This window comes from Triticum aestivum, chromosome 7B (assembly GCF_018294505.1).
Source record: "Triticum aestivum cultivar Chinese Spring chromosome 7B, IWGSC CS RefSeq v2.1, whole genome shotgun sequence".
NCBI classification, from domain to species: Eukaryota; Viridiplantae; Streptophyta; class Magnoliopsida; order Poales; family Poaceae; genus Triticum; species Triticum aestivum.
This window is the reverse complement of record NC_057813.1, coordinates 239237150-239260817: the sequence shown is the minus strand read 5'-3', so window position 1 is coordinate 239260817 and position 23668 is coordinate 239237150. Positions and strand designations below refer to the sequence as shown.

General features: G+C 44.8%; 2 protein-coding genes across 5 annotated transcripts; one reads left to right on the top strand and one right to left on the bottom strand.

The window, feature by feature from the left end:
• The first annotated feature begins 15022 nt into the window (after nucleotides 1-15022).
• LOC123162540 (probable protein S-acyltransferase 7) lies at nucleotides 15023-18370 on the top strand. 4 transcript variants are annotated; one of them, XM_044580321.1, is made up of 6 exons: nucleotides 15023-15201; nucleotides 15354-15554; nucleotides 16233-16263; nucleotides 16613-16918; nucleotides 17220-17453; nucleotides 17540-18370. In XM_044580321.1, exons 2-6 carry the CDS (start codon nucleotides 15508-15510, stop codon nucleotides 17981-17983), a joined length of 1062 nt encoding a protein of 353 aa, XP_044436256.1. In that variant the 5' UTR covers nucleotides 15023-15201; nucleotides 15354-15507; the 3' UTR covers nucleotides 17984-18370. The 4 variants fall into 4 exon arrangements, with proteins under 4 accessions (XP_044436256.1, XP_044436255.1, XP_044436254.1 ...); XM_044580320.1 differs by having other exon boundaries at nucleotides 16233-16301; XM_044580319.1 differs by having other exon boundaries at nucleotides 15024-15201; nucleotides 16119-16301.
• A 685-nt stretch (nucleotides 18371-19055) lies between these two features.
• On the bottom strand, nucleotides 19056-20516 carry LOC123162541 (spermidine synthase 1). Its single transcript, XM_044580323.1, has 2 exons — nucleotides 19582-20516; nucleotides 19056-19478 (listed from the first exon to the last, which is right to left on the bottom strand). The coding sequence occupies exons 1-2, from the start codon at nucleotides 20358-20360 to the stop codon at nucleotides 19283-19285; spliced, it is 975 nt and encodes a 324-aa protein (XP_044436258.1). The 5' UTR covers nucleotides 20361-20516; the 3' UTR covers nucleotides 19056-19282.
• Nucleotides 20517-23668: the final 3152 nt, after the last annotated feature.

Below are 23668 nucleotides of genomic sequence, written 5' to 3'. Positions count from 1 at the left end.
CTAAGCACACGGATTTGTTCCTTTAGTGTCTCCTTGAAAGAAAAAACGTAGGAATTTTAATTTTCACTTGTCCTCCTTTTCAAATTCCTATTTATGAAGCACAAGACTAAGAGATAGTAGCATAATAGCATTATAACCGTACAATTTCTTGTGGTTTGACTTAATCTCACCATGATTCTTTGCATCCTGTGATCTTCCAATTGTTGTGAATCAAACACCCAGATTGGTAGAAATCCTGTGTTTTTAAATTCTCTGTTTTGCACGTGCATTCCTATCCTATTCCTGTCTATTTCCTATCCCTGCATTGTTGGAATCCTCCAATTCAAACGAGCCCTTACAGAATTACTTCTCTTACAGATAGTTGTCAAAGAAAACCTTGCGTGGTTTGTCCCGGTCCTGTTGCGCCATCGTCCACCCCAGCTCAGCTGCTCCAACGACAGAAGGGTCCAGCAGAGCAGGGATCCGGCCTCCAGACTGTCTTTCGCCGCCTCAGATCTTCTTCCCCGCCGCTGGCAGCCATGAAAACTGCATTACCATCATCAACCGAGCAGATGACCTCGAGGACTACACGGGTCCGCAAGAGAGGTCGCACTCTTTCGTGTCTGCTTACGTTATGCATCGCTTAATATTACATGCTACTTTATCGTCCTATTCACCGATTAGACTCTGAGTCAGCTCCAAACTAATGGTCAAACTTGAGTTTTTAAATGGTTGTGGGGTACATATTGGGGCCGCTATCAATAGTATCTATCTACTATCTGGTTAATCTCCGGTGTCTACTATGAGTTTCATGTTGGGTGGGAAACAAACAGTAAAGAAGCCATTATCTGTATTTATTAACTAAAGCCATTATCTGCCTGCTATTATTGGTTTTGGGTCTATCCACAGGTTGCTGCCATCACTCTGGATTTCTGCATGCACTCCTTACATAATCTCACTATGTTTTTTTCCTATGCATGACAGTTATTGTAAACAATGGAACTGAACATGTAGAGCAAAAGAGACGAGCCTTGCGTGGCAATATAATTTCATGCAGACGTCGCTCCATGGTAGGCGCAAAGGCAGCCCCCCCCCCTCCACGCATTTCAGATTGTAATCGAGAGGAAGATATCTGTTCTGAGGGGGATTCAGAAGGAGAAGATAACTCCTATTTACCCCCTGAGGTCTTCGCTCTAACTTGGCATGCTGATGTTGGTTATATCATGCATATGGTGTCTTGCATTGCTTACTTTATACATCAAATATGTCATCTGCTTAGTTTAGACATCCTTTGTGCGAATGCCATCTGTTTAGTTTATTCATCGTTTATGTGAATTATGCAACGCCACCTTGTTTAGCCAGGCATCATATATGTGAATTTTGCAATGCCATCCTACTTAGCCAGTCATCTTATATGTAAATTATATCAGGCCATCTTTTTTTCGTTACATATTACATTCGTCAACAATGTTAGTACATTCAACTGCTCTTCATGTGCATCAGCCATTTGACACGGTGATGGCAAATTCTGGAGTGAAAACAAGTTCTTCTGGGCAGACTATGCTATCTGACGAAGCGCATATCTCGCTGGTTACGGATAGCTCCTTAGAGGAGGATTCAGAGACAGATGACCAGTCCTATCCCCCCCCCCCCGAGGTGTATGCTCTAACTTGGCAGGGTTGTGTTGCTCATATCGTGCGTACGGTGTCTCGCATTGCTATGCCATTTGATTAGTTTAGACATGCTTTGTGTGAATGCCACCTATTCAGTGTCTAATTACCATATATGTGAATTATGCATTGCCATCTTGTTGCAAGACATTATATATGTGAATTATACAATGTTATCTTGTTGCAAAGGCATTATATATGTGAATTATGCAATGCCATGTTGTTTAGCCAATCATCATGTATGTGAATTATATCATGCTATCATTTTTTTGTATTGCGTGTTCCATTTGTCGACAACGTTTGTATATTCAACTACTCTTCCTGTGCATCAGCCATTTGAAGCGGTGATGGAAGTATCTGGAGTGAAAACAAGGTATTCAGAGCTGACAATGCTACCTGCTGAAGCAGACATCTTGCTGGCTACAGAGAGCGCCTCAGAGGAGGATTCAGAGACTGATGACCAGTCCTATTTCCCCCCTGAGGTCTATGCTCAAACTTGGCAGGGTTATATTACCCATGTCATGCATGTTGTCTTGCATTGCTTAGTTTTTACATCATATATAGATTGCCATCTGCTTACTTGCTTACTATATAAATCATATATTTGAATTATATTATGCCATCATGTTTACATAGTACATACACATCATCTATCTGAATTATGGCATGGCAACCCATTTAATAAAGACATCATATAGTTATATCATCTCATCATGTTTAGTGTTTACAGTCATCATATTTAGAATTATGGCATTCTATCCATGAATGTATGTGAATTATGGCATGCCAACCTATTTAATAAACACATTATATAGTTATGTAATGTCATCCTGTTTACATAGTCTCATATTTTGAACTATGTCTTTCCATCTTTTTTAGTTAGCCATCATAATGTGAAATTGTGTCATGCTATCATGTTTAGTTCGCCATCATATATGCGAAATTGTGTCATGCTATCCTGTTTGGTTAGACAACATAAATATGAATTATTTCATGCCCTCTTTTATTCCCCACTATCCATTGCACCTGTCTATCATACAATGTCTATACTTTCAATTACTTTTCTTGTTTATCAGCCATTTGAATTGGAGAGCGCGATGGCAGTATCTAAGGGAGTAACAACACAGTCTTCAGAAAAGATAGTGCTACCAGTTGATGCAGATAGAACCACGGTTGTACTTGCCCAAGGACCAGATCCACCACACATAACTCAGACTCTCGCAGATTGTACCCCTACCCAGTTGGACAGAGAACCAGCTACACCCCTTTTAACCCCAACCCCGGCAGATAGTAACCCAGTTCTAGTTGACACAGCACCGTCTCCACCACAGAGCACCCAAACACGAGCGGTTAGTAAGGGAACTGCAGTGCCCAAAGCACGAGGCCCACCACTCCGAATCCCAACTCAACGCTTAAAGGAGAAGAAGATTTGTTCTCAGGTCAGGTTCTGTAGCTATGGTTCATACTCCTTTGCTCTTGCATTACTGTATTTACTCATACCAACTATTTTCAAATTTGAAGGATGGAATTGAAACTCCAATGGTGCAACAGGTATGTTTTTAAACCTATTTCTTTAACTGGTTTGCTATTGTAACCTCCTCTATGTTGATTTCAATTTCAATTGAATAAACAGTTATGTTCTCATGTCATGCACATTACAAGTGTTGTTATTGCTCTATAGTTACCCACACTTATATTCTGTCTATTCTGCTTTGTCTTGAACAAATATTATTTGAACTGTGTCTCTATCTTGATTTGGCAACAAAAATTAGAATGATATAGACCATAAAGTGACCATGGCACATAGATATATGTTTGTTTCATGCTGTTATCCTGTCCACTTTACTACTGAACTCATTTACCAAAATGAGTTTCATATACAACATGGTAAACATGTGATGTGTCTGCTTGTTTCTCTTTTAGAATGCGGACAGAATATTGGAGAACGGTACCGCGTTATCCAATGGTAAAGGAAGTAATGCAGATAAGGTTCAAGATAGTGAGACATCCCTGTTGGTCTCCAAGAAAGCTGATAAAAACTATCTTGACGACAGTGAGGGAACCCAAAAGTCCTGTCTTGATGTAGTGTTCGAGTTACTGGCCACTACTGCTGGCACAAGCTCTTCAAACTCGCTGCCTGAATCAGTTCGTCTTCTTGAGTCTCAACTTCAAGTTGAAAGACATCGATCAGATGTGCTGCGACAGGAAGCTGAAGGACTGAGGAAGTCCCTGCAGAATTCAGATGCATATTTTCTGGTGCAACAGCAAGCGCTGGAGGATTTAAGCGCCAAACAAGAGAAAGTTAATAAGCTTGCTAAGCATCTTGCCAGCATTATGGGTACCCAGGATATTGTTTCTTGAGATCTTCTGAAGTGATTTCAGTTTTGGATTTGTTTTGCTGCGGCGTTTATTTGCGCTGGTCGCCAACTTTGACAACCAGTGTATATGATATGCTGCTTTGTTCCCTATATTTGCACTGGTGGCGAACTTGGATGCCCAGTGGATGTAATATGTGTAACAGCCGTGATAGCCTAGCATAAGTTGCTTGCTTATTTATTTCCTTGTTGTCTTGTTTATTTGTTTTCTTATAGTCAGTGCAGTTCTTTTTAAAACTAGGCCACAATAACCATGGGCTAATATTTACTGTAGTGACACTGGGCCTCCTATGGGCCGTAGAAACAGTGGGCCTTCTACGGGCCGTAGAAACAGTAGGCCTTATACGGGCCGTAAAACAATGAGCCTTCTACGGGCCGTAGAAACAATGGGCCTTCTATGGGCCGTAGAAACAATGGCCCTTCTATGGGTCGTATCATCAATGGGCCTTATACAGGCCGTATGACCATAACGGGCCATCGTTAATAGGCCGTATTTGATGACGCTATGAAAACGGCCCAACGTATTAACGGACCACAAACGGGCCAATGTAACCACGGGCTGAATTTGGCCCACAAGCAGAAAATGACAGTAACGGGCCGTAAGTAAACGAATGCTGGAAATGAGCCCAAGAATAAATGGACTCTGAGAAGGCCGAAAGATAACATTTGCTAGAAACGGCCCAACTGAATAACGGTCCCTTAATGGGTATAAAGTGATATATTGTTCATTACGGGGCAGTTTCACCACGGGCCGTTAGTGGGTGTAAAGTGATACACTGTTCATTGCGGGCCAGTTTCACCACGGGCCGTTAATAGGCCAAGAGTTACATAGGGCCTCATATGGGCCGAAAGACGTCATGGGCCATACATGGGCCAGAAGTGAAAACGGGCTGGAATCATATTGGATGGCCCATATGATGCTACTGGGCCTAATTCGGACAGGGCGTAACGGGCCTTGGGTTAGCGGGCTGTAAATGGGCTATATGCGAACAGGCCGTTAACAGGCTTTCCATGGGCCAGCCCGCCACCTTTTGACCAAGTCAAACGGGCCGGCCTTTTCACAGGAATGGGCCTCTGTTGGGTCGTGCCACGTGTCCATGTATCATAGGCGCCTTTTGTCCAATGAGTTGATGACATCTGTTCCAACGGTGAGCCGACACGTGTTTCCTCCAGCCAATGATGATTTTACACGTGGAAATCCCCATTGGTCGGGGCTGTTAACGGGTTATCGGATCCAAAACCCGACCCGATAGCTTAACAGCGTTCCGTTACGGTGGATGCCACGTGTCAGTCACCCTTGACGAAAGCAGTTCTGTGACGCGCGATTTATCATCATGGAAGTGGACACTTCCGTGATGATAATTTTGGTAATGTCATCGAACACTTCTACGACAACACGGGTATGACTATCTTGATTCTGTCATAAATTTGTCATGGATGTACATGCATGACAAAAAACGCGACCTACTGTGACAAACACGTATCATCACGGAAGTGTATTTTTTTGTAGTGTAAAATGAGGCCTAGGGTGCATACTTTCACTAGTGCAATCTATCAACAATGCTAACATAGTTGGATCATATGATTATCCCTCATAGTGCAATAAAGAATCACTCTTGAGTTCCTATTAGCGGAGAACAAAAGATAGAAATTGTTTGTAGGGTACGAAACCACCTCAAAGCTATTCTTTCCAATCAATCTATCCTAGAGTTCGTACTAAAATAACAACAAGCGATTCTTTTCGATCGATCTAATTAAGAGTCCGTACTAAAATAACACCATACGAAACATATCAACCAACTCTAATGTCACCTAGATAGCCCCAATGTCACCGCGAGTACCCATGAGTTAATTATACGATATGTATCAAATAATTTCAGATTCATAATACTCAATCCACACAAAGAACTACAAGGGGACCTAAAGTTTCTATCGAAGAAAAGATAATAAAAACGTGCATCAACCCCTATGCATAGATTACCCCAAAGTCACCGCGGGAATCCGCAAGTTGAGTGCCATAACATATATCAAGTGAATCAAAATAATACCCATTGTCACCACAGGTATTCATATGCAAGACATATATCATGTGTTCTCAGATCTGAACATTCAATCCGACAAGACAAAACTTCAAAGGGTAAAGACTTAGTTCATCACAACAAGAGTAGAGAGGGGAGAAACATCATATGATCCATCTATGTTAACAAAGCCCATGATACATCAAGATTGTGACATCTCGAGATCGCGCGAAAGAGAGATTAAACACATAGCTACTGGTAAAAACCCTCAGCCCCAAGGGTGGACTACTCCCTCCTCATCGTGGTGGCTGCCGGGATGATGAAGATGGCCATCAGAGAAGATTCCCCCCCCCCCTACGGCAGGGTGCCGGAACAGGGTCTAGATTGATTTTTCGTGGCTACAGAGGCTTGCGGCGGCGGCACTTCCGATCTGGGGTCTCCTCGAGGGTTTTCGAAATATTTGGGATCTATAGGGCGAAGAAGGGGTACGGGAGGCCATCGAGGTGGGCACAACCCACCGGGGTGCGTCTGGGGGCCCAGGCGTGCCCTGGTGGGTTGTGCCCCCTCGGGGCACCCCCCCCCCCCCAGGTGCTACTCTGGCCCATTGATGGTCTTTTGGTCCACAAAAATCCACAAAAAGTTTTGCGATGTTTGGAGAACTTTGATTTCTGCACAAAAAACAACACCACGGTAGTTCTGCTGAAAACAGCGTCAGTCCGTGTTAGTTCCATGCCAATCATACCAAAACCATATAAAATTATTGTAAACATGGCATGAATACTTCATAAATTATAGATACGTTGGAGATGTATCACACCGCAGCCTGTAGTTCATCTTTAAGACCGGGTGATGAAGAATTTTAGACTAAGCATTGAGTCCAAAGCGAGCTGGTGGTACATGTGGGTGTCAAATGCTTGCCAATATTCTGCCATCGTGCCTTGCTGCCTGAGTTGGAGTAGCTTGTGCATCTCCAATTCAAAGTCATCTGTGCTGAATTCCTCGGTGATAGCCGCGCGAAATGCGTCCCAGTGTAGCCCGACATGTGTTTGACGGAATGCCTGGAGCAAGTGGGCGGCCTGCCCCTCAATGTATAATGTGTCGATGGTCACCCAGCTGCTGGGTGGCACCTTGTAGAGCTCGAAATAAGCATGGCGGCAGTCGAGCTAGAGGTAGGGTATGCTGCCATCAAATCAGGGGAAATCGTGTTTTGGGGGTTTGATGTAGGTCTCATCATGATACGAATAGTGGTGGTGGTTGGGAGGTGGAGGTGGTAGTGCGGTGGAGATGCCTTTGGTTGCAGTGGGCTGGGGAAGAAGCGGCGATCCGTTTCCAAGATATGAAGAGAGAGAGACATCCCAGAGGAATCTGTGATGGCGGATGACAAAGGGGTGGTTGTGGAGGTGGCTGTCGAAGGGGTGGTGGTGGAGGCGGGTTGAACACGGTGGTCGACTCTTGTGGCGAGGGCGACCGCTCCAGAGTTTTGTTGGTCTCATCGACATCCACCTATGTGAGGTCGATTTAGTTGGAGAGGCTCTGGACATCATGGGCGATCTGGGTGTTGAAGGCGATTTGTTCTTCGAGCTGCTTGTTTCCCTCGAGGTTTTGCTCATCAAAGCGGTTGAGGAGGGTCTTGAGCATGGACTTGAGGGTGGGTGTGCTCTTGTTCATGGACGCTAGCAGTTTCCTGGTTTGGACGGAAGGCTTGAACGGCACCGTGGCTCTTCTCCGAACCGATCTAACCCCACCGGGGATTTTGAGCGATCTCGCCAGAGAGAATAACACTCGTGGTGGTGGATGTTACAGATCGAGGTCAAGAGGATACTAGAGCAGCGGAGAAAAAAAATTGGGGTTGGGATTGAAGGCTCTGATTACCAATTGTAACACCCTGGTTCGGATCTGACGTTCGGAGTATGCAAGAGAAAGGGGATCGGGGCAGGTGAGGGAGGCATGGAGAGGAAGAAGAAGGTGGGGGAGAGAGAGAGAGAGAGAGAGAGAGAGAGAGAGAGAGTGGGAGAGATGAGAAATGATTCACGTTTCAACAGCATGTGTCTGACTTACAACTCAGGCCCATAAGTACCCAGCACCCACACACGACCAACTGGCCCTCACGCTCGTACACGGCCAACTGGCCAACACACACCTACGCACTAACCCAAGGTCCACTCGTCAGTCACACGGTATGCTCTGGCTAACCGGAGTGACACATAGGCGAATTAGTCAACAACAAGGAAGCTCCTAGACATCCTCCCAAGCGTCAGGGATTCTAGTGGCTGCGACAACAACGGCAACCGTGGCAAGTAGCGTTCACGCAATGACTATTTTGACGAGAGCAAGCTGACAAGGGAAAAATGAGGGCTGGGTTTGTATATGCATTCGGGGATGGTCTTATAGGCGGCCAGGGGTGCTGGCTGGCTGGCACTTGGCCAGGCGCCATGGATGGACGCCACGGCTGCCTCTGTGTCCCATTGTAATTGGAGGTGGGATGGGATGCCTTGCACTGTGCAACAAGGCCCAACTGCATAGTAGTAGTTAGGCTTTTTTCCTTTTTCTTTTTCGGTTTTCTTTTATAGTCTCTGTTTTCTATTTTTCTAAGCTATCAAATGAATTTTGTTCAACATGAAAGTTGTCACATAAATATTAGTCATTATTTTGGAGAGGCCCACAAAGTTTCAAGTCAATTTGAAATACATAAACATTTGTTTATTTTGAAATGGTTATTTTTGTTGCTATTGGACCACTTTATTTTTTACTAGGGATTAATTGGCGAGTCAAATGATGTTGGTTTAAACAAGAGCAATGAGCAGGGGAATTTATATAATACTGCAAACAATTTAGTTTTACAGTTTGGAGAAATAATAATTTAACTTGCAATTCGAATTTGAATTTGACTTTTATTTTTATCGAGTGGCAATTTGGTTTAGAAAACATGGTGACATGGCATAATAAAGTTGGAGTTACTGTAGCATGATTATAGGGGCGTTACACCAAAGGGCCAACTCGTTGAGATCGAGATGCCAGGGTTTTGGCAGTGGCTATGTCAAGTGTATCTCGGTGTGTCCGGTTGGATGTACATCGGTTGGATCGAGACTAACTTTAGGGTTTTGGACATAGGCAAATGTTAGGGTGTGATTGAAGATTTTGGAGCAATATCTCTAAGCAGTTGAGCAGTAAGACCATGATCAAAACTGCATCCCGTTTTAATAGTATTGGTTTCCTATGGAATCAATTTGATCTTGGATCACTAAACCAAAAGTGTAGAGTCTTAAACCTTTTCCAACACATGTTGCATTTCCAGGGGTCCACATCCACATCCCATGTTTGCCTAAATTTAACTCTTCCTGGAATGTACTCAAGGAAAACATTATCCCATCAACATAAATGTTGACATGAATTACCAAAACCACCAAGGGAGTGAATGTGCTTTCAACCAGCAACATGACCTGCTTCCTTTGCTCAGCTAACAAAAACCTCTAGAAGATATGCCACAATGTTGAAAAGAATAGGCGAAAGAGGGTATCCCTTTCGTGTTTGGAATAGTGAGCAATGTCATTCTTTACATTGTCACCCACGTTTCCCCTATTACAAATGAGTCAATTCGTTAATACTATTTTGTTGGGAAGCCTTTCACGCGCATACATTGTTGCAAGAATGGCCATTTCACTTTTTCATTGGCTTTTTCTAAATCCACTTTGAAGATAACTCCATAAAGTTTCTTCGAGTGTAGCTTATGGATCATTTCATGTAAAACAACAACCCCCTCCAAGATGTGTCGCCCTGGCATGAACGCTGTCTGCATTGGTTTCATCACTTTGTGAGCGATCGTTGTTGGTATATTTATCATTCTTATGCTTCTTTCCATCACGTTCATCATCTTTCTCCACACCTTTTTCCTACTTGTTACCATTGTCATTCCCCCCTCATTCTCCTTGCTCGAAAGACTAGGGTGATGTGGTGGCGGTAGGGGAGCACCCTCAACCTCAAAAGTAACAACATAGCATTTTCCTTCAAACTACAAATATGTATACTTTGGGATCTAATTAGCCTTGATAACACCAACAAGAGAGTTAAATATTTTATAGTGTCTAGAAAGGGCATATCAACCTTAAAAATATTGCCAATGAGAGATCCAATGTTGCAGAGCGCCCTGTAGTCATTGCATAGGTTGGGTGGCTACTTCATGCATGGTCATGTGCAACAAACCCATGTCATTTTACTTCATTACCAAACCAAACATCCCTTCAGTTATCTTACATGAGGTGTCTCTGATAAGGTGTTAGGTCATCTTCAATGTCGATCCTTCAGAGGCACGTATACATCCGGACCGAGTTGTTTGGACATAGTTTGCCATCCAATGCGAACCAATATTTGTCCGCAGAGGCGTCCACTATTCTGAAGTCCCACAAACCAGATGCAAACTAGGGGAGGTTTGTGGGTATCTTGACCTCCTCCACATAGGTCTTTGACACCCCTGCGCCACTTTTCTTCCACTCCGGCCCTGCTCCCCCTTGCTTTACATCCGCACCCTCCTCATCTGACACCACTGTTGTACCTCTATGGTGGCCTCCCAGGCATTGAGGATGTCCAAAGCCCGCTCCCACGCGCCTCCCCGCCTTGGACTACATCGTCATCCACCTAGGATTCGTTTGTAGTTAGGTACGCTCCACTTCCCTTCCGATGCCTTCCACGGCAAACACCACGCCTGGTAGGTGTCCAGTCAAATGTCATTGAGCTTTTTTTGACCTTGCTGTTATTTCCTAGAGTAAGCACGATGGCGGGGTACTTCGTGATGAAGGATGAGTTGGTGTGTGGTGCGTAGAAGCTCGTATCTACGGACTTTTTAGGCATGGGGCAAGGGGGCTCAGAAATTTGGCAAAACATGCATTCTTTGTTTCACGAGCAAAAGCACTTCGCGCATACGACATGCACATGATCCGTGAACGCAATGTGAAGTCACTAGCCCAACGGTGGTACACCATCTCCAACTCCGTCATGAAGTTTTGTGGTGCAATTGCATAAGTCGAGAGAAGGTGACCACTGGGCTCACAAACCATTGAGATCGTAATGTTTTATTCTTGTTGCTCTGCATGTTGATTAATTCATTGATTCTCTCAATGTTGCAACTTGATAATCATCATGTTGTATATCCCAGACATGCTGACGTGATGTACCACAGGACCAGGGGCAGGCCATTTACGTTCGTACATTTGATGAAGCTCAAGAGGCACAGTGTGTGGGACAACATGTGCAGATTATGACTCGAGTATCGTTGAATTCGAAAAACTTGTTGAACATCTCGGATGTAATATATACATTTGGACTTGGAATATGTACATGTTATTTATGGATGAACTATGCTATTTTCTATAATTATTTTGAATGTTCCAGGCTGCAGGAAAAAAAGGAGAGGGGACGTTTAGGTGAAAGGGTTGGATGGTTGGCTCTTGTATCCGTGTCCACGGACAAGTCTGGACCAGTTCATGGGCAAATAGTGTGTCCTTTTCAAGGCGGTGTTGAAGATGCCCTTATGTACTAGTATGGTTGTATATTCATTGATTCGAGGACTGAGTTATGTACCACCATGTCAAACTCGTCTGTATTGATGTGGCATTGTAAGGGAAACAAAGAGAATGAAGGTGTCATCAGTGCAGAGATGTCACTGCCTGGGTTGGTAGGGGGTGATGCTCAACTTGAGCAGCAACAGAGGAGCCCATGAGTGAGGGAGGTGGCCAGTGCTGACTCCTTGGAGGTTGGGAGAGAGCGTAAGAGCCTCTTTAGCATGTGTGTTATCCCGCCACCGATCCATATATTTGCGGGTGGGATAGTGTATCCGGCCTTTTTCAGGCCAGAACAGGTCCGCCAAATTTGCAGCGACCCATAAACATTATATGGGCGGCCCTCAAACCACCCCCTTTAGCCGCTATATGTACTGGGAGGGGCGACTTAGGGTTCCCGTTTTGCATCTAGATCCATCGTGTTCCTTACCCTCTATCACTTTCCTCTTCTTTTCCACCATAGTTTTTGCATAGCTTCGGCGAGCACTGTCAGGAGAAGGCCACGGAGGAGGCGTTCGACGATGGGGCCGCCGCCTATTGCCGCCACGCAAGCGCGGTCGGCATAACGTGGAGGCCGAAAGCTCTAGCGGCTACACCGTCAAGCCGTGGCGCCGTGAGTTGGCTCGCAACCGTGATGCCCTCTACCGCAACGGCAGGAGTCATGGGTGGCACCGCTTCAAAGAGTTGTACAACACGCTCTGGCCGTCGATGAAGGCTCTCCACGAGGCCGAGGTGGCACGATTCACCGCGAAGGAGGCGCTGGACACCAACGAAGAGGGCGCCGCCGCACGGCCAGTACGAGCTTGTCTACACCATCAACAAATCTTCCTGCGAGTACCACCTTAGTGTGAAGCCGTGAGCCGTCATCGCCCTCCGTCATTTAGGATTTAGTTTGTTTAAATGTGTGTGTACTGAACTACGATGCGGTCCGGACTATTTAAATGTAGCGGAAAATTTTAAATTTGCAAGTCCATTTGCGATATTTGTTCTGCGTTGGGCATAAAGTGCCCGCAAAATCGATTTAGGGCAAGCTTAAATCGATTTTGTGGGTTGAGATTATAGTGGCTCTCCTAGAGATGATCTAAAGGCAACCAATTGCTCGAGCATTGCCTGACGGGGGACCGAGGCTTGGCATCACCGTAGGAGTAGGCGCCAACAATAGCACAGTCTCGGGAGGACATTTTGGTGGTGGCGTGCAGTCGGAAAGGACGGTGACGAGATCAGTGGGGTCGAAAAGGGCTCGACAGCTAGCGGTGTGGCTGGAGGGGGCCAACGGTGGCAAATCTAAGTGGCTGGAGGGGGTGGTTGGAGATGAAAGTTTCCTCCCGCTCAATTTCAAGGAATTTGGAGGAAGAATTTTTTTTCGGTTTGACCCAAAAACCTTTTGGGGAATTAAAGAGCACTTGAGGTTGGACTAGATAAATCTAATTCCCAAAACTGTAGGTTTTTGGAACTTATATTTTCTGGATGAGTTAGAGTTGAGCTAAAAAGATCTATGGCGAAAAGTTGAGAGGAGTAAAATGTATCTATTGACAAAATTGTATAAAAACAATGCTACATGATTACCAAACATGGAATTTTTAATAATAATAATAATAATAATAATAATAATAATAATAATAATAATAATAATAATAATAATAAGTTGTAGGACATCACGAACTCGACAACCTTTCCATCCTTGAACAAAACGACCGTGACCCCTAATTTTAGTTCTAATGTTATATCTACATGTAATAAAATAGTTTGATACTTACATGCTCATTGTCCCCCTCTTTTTTTTGGCGGGTAAGAAACTTGTATTACTCATTGTCTCCTCTGCTTTTTTTCGGAAAGGATCAAATCTATTATGAAAGTTCATCAAAATTACAAAGTATTTTAAATATAATAAAAATTACATTGAGATTCCGAGACCACCGAATGACCACTACTGCCGCTAAGACAAACCGCCGATGTGTCGCTCTAGCCGTTCTCTTACCGAAGCCAGCTTGACCTTCTCAATGACAGCCGAGAAGTCTTGGCCCCTCAACCTTGGCGTATTTGGTTGTACTCCTTCCAAGTGATTTTCTCTTTTTGATTGAATTTTTGCAAAAGATTAAGTTCTCAGTTGGTTCATTTATTTCCAATATTAATAATATTTCTGCTTAATCTCATACAAGTTATGCATCGACCAGATGTCAGATGTGTGTGCCCAAGTAGCCAGTAACCAGGGCACTTGTAGCAAGAAAGAGCACTTGGACTAATGTCACTTTTGACCGCAGGAATTTGAATTAAAGTGGGAAAGGTGAAGTTATATACTGGTATTTCCTAATGAAAAACAAACTTTTTAGATGAATGAAAAACAAACTCGACTGCAACCAAAAACATTTGTCAAATTGAAAGACTCGGAAGCTATTTTGGCGATTTGTAATAAATTTTCCTAAAAAGGAATAGTAATGAAAAAAAAGAGTCGGAAGCTATTTTGGTGATTTGTCAAATCGAATTGGATTGGGATGCGTGTGCCAATGTTTACCAAAGCTTCCACACTATGCCCTTTTTCATTAAAGATGCAGTGTCTCCAGGAAAGCCAACAAGTTTGCAGCTTTTTTCTAGCTTATCTTCCCTGTTTTTTTCATTCTTCTTTTCTTTCTTTTTTCTTTTCAGATAAGTTGTTTTTTGTTTTTTGCATGCTTGCAATCATTATCAAAAAAAGTAAAAATATGGCAACTTACAAATTCATGTTCGGTCGTGAAACAAAAGTACCGGTCATAAACTATCAGATAAAAGAGAAAACAAAGACATAACATCAGACGTATTTCTTTTAGATTATTTTTGTTGGTTTAAGATCTTTACCTCCAACTTTGAGCAGTGACATGTTCCTATCAAATGTTTATTTTTAATTCAGTAAAATCGAAGTCGCTCACGTATACGTATATAGAATTTTCTATAAACACACACTCCCTCCGTCCCAAAATAAGTGTCTTGTTTTTAGTACAACTTTGCACTAAAGTTAGTACTCCCTCCGGTCCTTTTTACTTTGCACTAAAGTTTGACCAAATTTATATTAGAAATTATTAGCATCTATAATATCTAATAAATATAATATGAAAATATATCCCGAGATGAATCTAATGATATTGGTGTTGTTATGTAAATGTTAATAATTTTTTATATAAACTTGGTCAAAGTTGGATGAGATTGACTTTAGACAAACCTAATGTGCAGAGTAAAAAGGACCGGAGGAAGTACAAAGTTGAGACACTTATTTTGGGACGGAGGAGGTATCATACATCATATTTCTATAAGCAAAGAGATTTTGCTGGCACATTATCTTGACAAAGCTACTACAAGCGCTTTGAGGTCAACGGAAACATCTCCTCTCACTAAACAAACCTCGCCCAACAATGAGCAGTGGCTATTTGTAAGATTAAAACAATGCTAGGGTGTTAGTTTGTAAAAGAGATACTACTACAGTCTACAGTCTCTTCGGACTGAAACTTTTCCACTCTTCTCAGCGAGCAAGAACTCGCCTTCTTGGGATCCCAAGGTGACATCACCACGCGCCTCCATCCTCTCGCCCCCCTTGATTCCCGGGAAGCTTCCCGTCGCCGTCGACCCTCCTTCCCAGGTGCGGACTCGCCGTCTCCCGCTGTTTCGTTTGATCCGGGCATCTCCCCTTCTCGTGCTGGGATCCGTGAGAACCGCCTGCTTGTTCTTGCAACCGGCGTAGCTTTCATTTCGCTTGATTTCTGAAGTTGCGACTTGTCGGCCTTGGATTAGGGTTTCTCAAGATTCTGGGGCTGGCGGGTGCAACGGCCAGCGGTCGTGCTTTGGTGAACGGAACAGGGAGCGTCTGGGTTGAGGTGGATGGAGGGGAGGATGCAGGGGAAGGTGCAGCAGCTGTCCGACTCCAACCGTCGGATCATGGAGGCCGATGAGGCGCCGCCGCGGCGCGTGTACCAGGCGTGGAAAGGGAGCAATGTGAGGATTTCTTGCCCGTTATTCTGGGTTTGTGATTGTGCAGTAGTACTAACTAGTGGGGCAGGAAATCAGGAATTGCATCGTGTTCTCTTTTTCTTAGCGATTCTAAAAGATGGGGCCATGAGTGGTTGGAGCCGTAATGGCGTCTGAGCACCTGCTTTGATGTACGGGAATTGTGGATTTTAGGTTTGAACCATATTATTTTAGGACTTTGGGTTGATTTATAGTGTGTGATTCAGTATTGTGGTGGCTGTTTTTTTCTTAGCTGTACATTTCATGAGCCCTCTCATTTCGAAAAACAAACTCATATTGCTTTTATCTCAATGCACCGACAGTTTTTTATCTAAAAAATGTACCGACAGTTTTGTTTCCTTCAACTGTTCAACATACTCTGGAGTTTATCCACATCTGTACAACTTCACTGTGATTAGAAATGCACTGGACCGGCTTAATAATGGAAAAGGACTTTACGTAACTTCATTGTTTTATACTCTTCAGTTTTAAATTCAATAGCATTTATGGTACTATCTTCGTCTTAAGGGCCTTCTTTATATGTCCCTGCAGATATTTTTTCTTGGAGGGAGACTTATTTTTGGGCCTGATGTGAGGTCCCTCATAGCCACAGTATGTTTAATTGTCATCCCAGTGATCATCTTTGCTGCCGTTGTTTCTCCGCAGCTTGCCCATGGGTACCAAAATCAAATTGGAGGTTGGGTGGCATCTGTATCTATCATATTTACAGCATATGTAAGTTTGCATCCAGTTAGCTGTGTGCACATTCATGCCTTTTTCTATTCTGTTTTGGAAATTTCGTAGCCATCCCTTGGGCCTTGCAAATGCGTCATATGGATCATCAATACCTTATCTCACAAATCTGTTTTAAGAACTGAAATTCTTTGCATTGGCTTCTACCATGTCAAGTTATGCCACAGTTCCTTAGCAGAGAATGTTGGTAGCCATTGTGTTTTTATGTATTGAACCAGAGGTGATGTCGTGTCCGCAATTTTGTAACTGTAGCTTGACAAGATTACTAATCAATTATTGTTTCTGTTATGCAGATTCTCATTCTTCTGCTTCTCACGTCTGGACGTGATCCTGGAATTGTTCCGCGTAATTCTCATCCTCCGGAACCAGAAAACATTGGTGAATCCTCCAACTTATCAGATTGGCCAGGTGGTCAACATGGCTCAGCTGGTTTACCACTCACCAAGGATGTTCTTGTCAATGGTGTTTTAGTTAAGGTCAAATATTGCCATACATGTATGCTTTATCGTCCACCAAGGTGCTCCCATTGCTCAATCTGCAATAACTGTGTCGAACGTTTTGATCACCACTGTCCTTGGGTAGGGCAGTGTATTGGAAAGGTATGCATTATTTTTGTGTTAGCAAGATCATCAATCACATAAGGATTTCTATTAGAAAAAAAACATGAGTAATTACTTTCTGTTGAGGGTTTTACTTCTGTATAAGATTTTCTGGATTGCTGAGGCAGCAGTAGTCATGCTAAGTCTAAATTATGTTAAAGAAATTGGACAAAAAGAAGAATGGGGACACGTGTAATTAAATATATGTTTTCTCTTAATGTTGAAGGGGACATATATGCACCATAATAAATAATTACCATACATTTTACTCATTATGCCTTTGGATTTTCCTTTCCTGCAGAGAAACTACCGCTTCTTCCTTATGTTTGTATCTTCAGCAACTGTGCTATGCATATACGTGTTCACATTCTGCTGGGTCAACATCGGGAAAATAATGGACACCCATGAGTGCACATTTGGTAGAGCTATCTTGAAGTCGCCCATCTCTGCCATTCTCATGTTATACACATTTGTTGCTGTGTGGTTTGTCGGAGGATTGACCTCATTCCACCTCTACTTGATTTCCACCAATCAGGTCAGGTTTTTGTCCAGTAGATGTAGTAACAGTTGGTTCTCTTTGCAGTTTATGTGCAATGCTAATTCCAGGAATAATTATTGCAGACTACTTATGAGAACTTCCGGTACCGCTACGATAGAAGAAGCAATCCTTACAACCGTGGGCTGGTCCAAAATTTCATCGAGATCCTATGCTCAAGGATTCCCAGCTCCAGAAACAATTTCAGGGCTAAAGCTAACGAGGATTCTGCAGCCTTCGCCTCAACGCTTAGCATGGGGCGGGTCCTAAGCCCGCCGAAGATGAGCGTGGACCTTGAGATGGGTACGAAAAGGCAAGCTGTGGGTGCAGAAGACATGGAGGACTTACACAGCCAGATTGGCAGTTCTATGGGGCTTGAGCGATGCGGCACAGAACCCCCACATTTTGTCAGCCGAAAGGGTTGCTCTGAAATTGCATCTGACATTGAGACGTTTGCAGAAGAGTTTGGCATGGACAACAAGTTCACTGAGAGGAAAAAGATTGAGCGCCATACAAATGATAATCCTTAAGGCACTTACCTCACAACCCACTTAACCTGGCATCTCTATCCCTAGCTCGGAGCGGCATAGCTCAGAAAGAAGATGAAAAAGTAGGACGAATGGTACAGATTCGCCTTTTTGGCTGAATTTAGATGTTATTTGTAGATCAACTGATTAGCAATATAGGCATGATGAACACGGATTGATGGACCGGATGGTTTCACTGGATCCATCTTGGTTTAGAATGTGTTGTACTGCTAGTGATATGGACTGTACCTGTTAGTTCATATGTTGTAGGTTGCGTACGTTTGTGTGTGCCACAGTTATCGCTATTTACTTAAGATGTACTGTAACTTGTTCTACCTCTGTTGAACTGCAAAAATGTCTTATATTATGAACGGAGGAAGTAACAATTAACCTGCCTAGTGTATTCATCAAATATTGAATGCTCGCTGAGAGTACAAAATGTCATTTCAGGTTGTTCATCATATGTTAGGAAATGCTTCACCCCACCCACCCCAACCCCAACCCCAACAACCATGTACTCCTATAGCACTCTTATTTATGTTTTTTGATGTAACAGTAGTTGGGGATATCTTATTAAGACATCACACAAGCATATATAATTAACAAAGTCTTCCTCTGATACAAAAATCCAACCGTGTTGTGTCCACAAGGCAGGGTCTTATTCCAAAAATGTAACCAATTTAGCACTCTTATTTATGTTTTTTGATGTAAGTAGTTGGGGATATCCTATAAGACATCACACAAGCATATATAATTACAAAGTCTTCCTCTGATTCAAAAATCCAACCGTGTTGTGTCCACAAGGCAGGGTCTGATTCCCAAAATGTAACCAATTTAATCATTCAGTGCGGTGTTGAACTGTGAAATGTACCTAGTAATGCTTGGTGTTGTTTTTAACTAAATTCTGTGTGACGTTCCCCAGGGACGTTTTGCCAGCGAACCCCCATGAATCACACGATCTCCATCCAATGGATGGCAGTTTTTGCAAACAAAAAAAAAACGCTTGAAGGAAGGAACTGACATTTTGATACAGAGGAAGCATAAGATAAGAAAGGAAAACTGCAGGGCAAAAGACTAAATTCAGAAGGTTCTCATACCACCAGGTAGCCAGGAAATACAAGCTGAGACATACAGCAGACAGAATCACAGGTACCAATAATTTCCATGTGGGCTTATTGCAAGTTAATAAAAAAGGGGGCTTTTCCTCTGTCTACGCTAAGACAGATTTCTCCCAGTGTTGAAATTGAAACCAAACCAGCTCTTCTAGTTGGCCTTGGTTTCAGTGACCATCTTCATAAGAATCTAGTTAGCCTTGGCCTCAATGACCCTCCTCGCAAATGATGGCAAACAAAACGATGCGGTGTGGAACTCGGAATTGTAGAACTTGAGCGGCCCCTTTGATTTTGTGGAGTATTCGTCCTCCTCGATGCTGAAGACGGGATGCTGGAAATCAACACTAGGTCCCTCCGTGGAGCAGAGCATGAAACCTATCACTCCGCTGCAACAACAACCAAGAATCATAAGCTGAATCATAAACTCGGTGGCTAAAGAAAGGAAAACCGACTTCGGTCACATAGACAGGAAGGATCAGTTGTGCGTACCTTGGGTATGTGGGCACCGTAGTCCATGCGTAGTTCACCGAGCCTTTGAAAACCTGGCGACAGTTGGTGACAATGTCCTCTATGATGTGCATGTGCAGCCATATGCTCTCCGCCTGGGTGCAGACGACCCCGCCCGGACGCAGAGCCCTGGAGACGGACTCGAAGAACGGCTTCTCGAACAGCTCCTGGGCAGGGCCTACTGGGTCGGAGGAATCGACGATCACTGCATCATAGGTGCCCTCTGGAGCATTCTTCAGGAAGGCGACGCCGTCGCCGATGTGCAGGGACACGCGAGGGTCCTCGAACCCGAGGGCCAGGTGAGGGAAGAACTGCTTCGACACATCGACCACCATCTTGTCGATCTCGCAGATGTCGATCTGCTCCACCGAGGAGTGCCGTGAGACCTCCCGCAGAACGCCGCCGTCTCCGCCCCCGATGACCAGGACCTTCTTGGGGTCTTTGATTGAGCAGAGAGGGAGGTGGGTGATCATCTCCTGGTAGGCGCACTCGTCCCTCTCGGTCACCTGGATCACCCCATCCAGGACGAGCACCTTCCCGTAGGTGGAGGACTGGAAAACCAGCACGTCTTGGTAGTCCGACTTGCCTTGGAACAGGACCTTCTCCACCTTGAGCGAGTGCGCCTCGCCGGGCCACATGGGGCTGATCTCGGAGAACCATCCGGGGATGACGGCGGAGATCCCCGCCTGCTCCCCGGCTCCGTCCGCCGCCGCAGCGCCCTCGTTCTCCCGCGCCCTCTTCGCCGCCGTCTCGGCCTCCATCCCAAAAGCCTAGAGCGCGACGACGGCGAGACGAGCTCGGCGGCTTGGGTGGATTTCGTCGGCGGCGGCGGCGGCTAGGTGTAAGCTAGGGAGGGATGTCAGCCGCGGCCTTGAGGTTTTATTCCTTGGGATGTGTGGGCGGCGGCTTTAGGGTTCTCGATTTTCCCTCCGCGTGAAAAGCATCCGGCTGATATTCCGGGGGCGTCTCAACGTGGGACCACCCACCCCCCTCCCCCCAAGCACGGGCCAGGGCGTACCACGTTCCGGACCCGGCCCGTTTAGCCTGTATCGTGCCTCTCCATGACGGGCCGTGCCGACGCGCTCACGGGACGGTTTGGTTAGCCAGGCTCATTTGGCCAGCTATATTTTTAGGGTATCTTCAAGTCAGATCCGTAAGTCTCCCGTAATTGTGCTGACCGCGTTGTCGGGACGGACGAGACTTGCCTGCTCCCCGCGCGTGTGCCCATTCGTGCTCCCGCATACGCGGCTTGATTTAATTGGAACAAAATAAGGTCCGGCCCCACCCCCTTAAATCAGGGGGGAGATGATTATATTAGAAAGGAAAAGGGGAAAAAGACAACCGTAGGATGAGGTAGGAGCACAGATGGGAGCATAGGGAGGGAGTAGGCAAGCCGGATCCTGTCGGGACCACGAAAGTCATCCAACGCCGATCTGTATCGGTCCGCGAGACAATTTGGATGTGATTTCTCTCGCAAACTACAGACAAATTTGGGAGAGGTTTGTGGGAGTCCGGGCTGCTTCCAAGCCCGCTTTTGACCGCCCTGGCCCACCAAAAACTCGTCACATGCCCCCTCCCCCGCGCTTTCCTTCCAATGCACGTGTTGCTTACCACGCCGCACTCATGTCGACCCACATCACGCGGAAGCCAGCATTGATGTCGCCATGTTACCAGAGGGAGGGAAGGCGGCGCAGACCGATGTGACCTTTCGGCAGCTCCCGCTTCAATGCGGAGCAGGTTCCCGAGGAACCAACTCCGGCCGCTGCGCTGCATTGTAGCGGCTGACCGGCCCTTCACGTGGCCTAGCCGCGGCTATTTAAGCCGCGCTCCGGTGCCGTCCACATAGCATCCTCCTCCTTCCTCTTCCTCTTCCTCCTCGTCGCACCCTCCTCCACATCTTCAGCGCTGGGCAAGTCCTGGGCGTCGGTGCTGGCAGGCAGTTCTGGGCAGGATCTGGCGACTCGTGGGGACGCTGTCGTCCTCATCGGCTAGCGGCGACTCAACGCGAGAGCAGATCGTCGTCTCCTGTGGGGGCAAGGAGGACCAGCAGTCGCCGCCGCAGTCCACGCTGATATGTCTCCAACGTATCTATAATTTTTTATTGTTCCATGCTATTATATTATCCGTTTTGGATGTTTATGGGCTTTACTATACACTTTTATATCATTTTTGGGACTAACCTACTAACTGGAGGCCCAGCCCGAATTGCTGTTTTTTTGCCTATTTCAGTGTTTCAAAGAAAAGGAATATCAAACGGAGTCCAAACGGAATGAAACCTTCGGAAGAGATCTTTTTGGAACGGAAGCAATCCAGGAGACTCAGAGTAGACGTCAGGGAAGCTTCGAGGGAGCCACGAGGGTTCAGGGCGCGCCCCCACCCTCGTGGGCCCCTCGTGGCTCTCCTGACCGACTTCTTTCACCTATATATGTCCATATACCCCGAAAACATCCAGGAGCACCATAGATCGGGAGTTCCGCCGCGCAAGCCTTTATAGCCACCAAAAACCAATCGGGACCCTGTTCCGGCATCCTGCCGGAGGGGGGATCCCTCACCGGTGGCCATCTTCATCACCCGGCGCTCTCCATGACGCGGAAGGAGTAGTTCACCCTCGGGGCTGAGGGTATGTACCAGTAGCTATGTGTTTGATCTCTCTCCCTCTCTCTCTCGTGTTCTTGATTTGGAACGATCTTGATGTACCGTGAGCTTTGCTATTATAGTTGGATCTTATGATGTTTCTCCCCCTCTACTCTCTTGTAATGGATTGAGTTTTCCCTTTAAAGTTATCTTATCGGATTGAGTCTTTAAGGATTTGAGAACCTTGATGTATGTCTTGCATGTACTTATCTGTGGTGACAATGGGATATCACGTGATCTACTTGTTGTATGTTTTGGTGATCAACTTGCGGGTCCAGTGACCTTGTGAACTTATGCATAGGGGTTGGCACACGTTTTCGTCTTGACTTTCCGATAGAAACTTTGGGGCACTCTTTGAAGTACTTTGTGTTGGTTGAATAGATGAATCTGAGATTGTGTGATGCATATCGTATAATCATGCCCACGGATACTTGGGGTGACATTGGAGTATCTAGGTGACATTATGGTTTTGGTTGATTTGTGTCTTAAGGTGTTATTCTAGTACAAACTCTATGATAGATCGAACGGAAAGAGTGGCTTCGTGTTATTTTACTACGGACTCTTGAATAGATCGATCAGAAAGCATAACTTTGAGGTGGTTTCATACCCTACCATAATATCTTCGTTTGTTCTCCGCTATTAGTGACTTTGGAGTGACTCTTTGTTGCATGTTGAGGGATAGTTATATGATCCAGTTATGTTTTTATTGTTGAGAGAACTTGCACTAGTGAAAGTATGAACCCTAGGCCTTGTTTCCTAGCATTGCAATACTGTTTACGCTCACTTTTATCACTTGTTACCTTGCTCTTTTTATAATTTCATATTACGAAAACGTATATCTACCATCCATATTGCACTTGTATCACCATCTCTTCGCCGAACTAGTGCACCTATACAATTTACCATTGTATTGGGTGTGTTGGGGACATAAGAGACTCTTTGTTGTTTGGTTGCAGGGTTGCTTGAGAGAGACCATCTTCATCCTACGCCTCCCACGGATTGATAAACCTTAGGTCATCCACTTGAGGGAAATTTGCTACTGTCCTATAAACCTCTGCACTTGGAGGCCCAACAACATCTACAAGGAGGAGGTTGCGTAGTAGACATCAGGCTATTTTCTGGCGCCGTTGCCGGGGACGTGAGTGCTTGAAGGTATATCTTTAGATCTTGCAATCGAATCTTTTAGTTTCTTGTTTTATCACTAGTTTAGTCTATAAAAGAAAACTACAAAAAAATGGAATTGAGGGTTCCTCATATGCTTCATCTTTTTAATGTCTTTCATGAAAATGATGGGAAGGAAAATTGTGCTCAAGTACTAGAAGAAGAATTACATAGAATGCTTGGCATAAAATATGTGAATGATGAGCATGATTGCAATGTTGTTAGTATGAATTCTTTGAATACCCATGATGCTAATGATATGCAAAGCCACAAG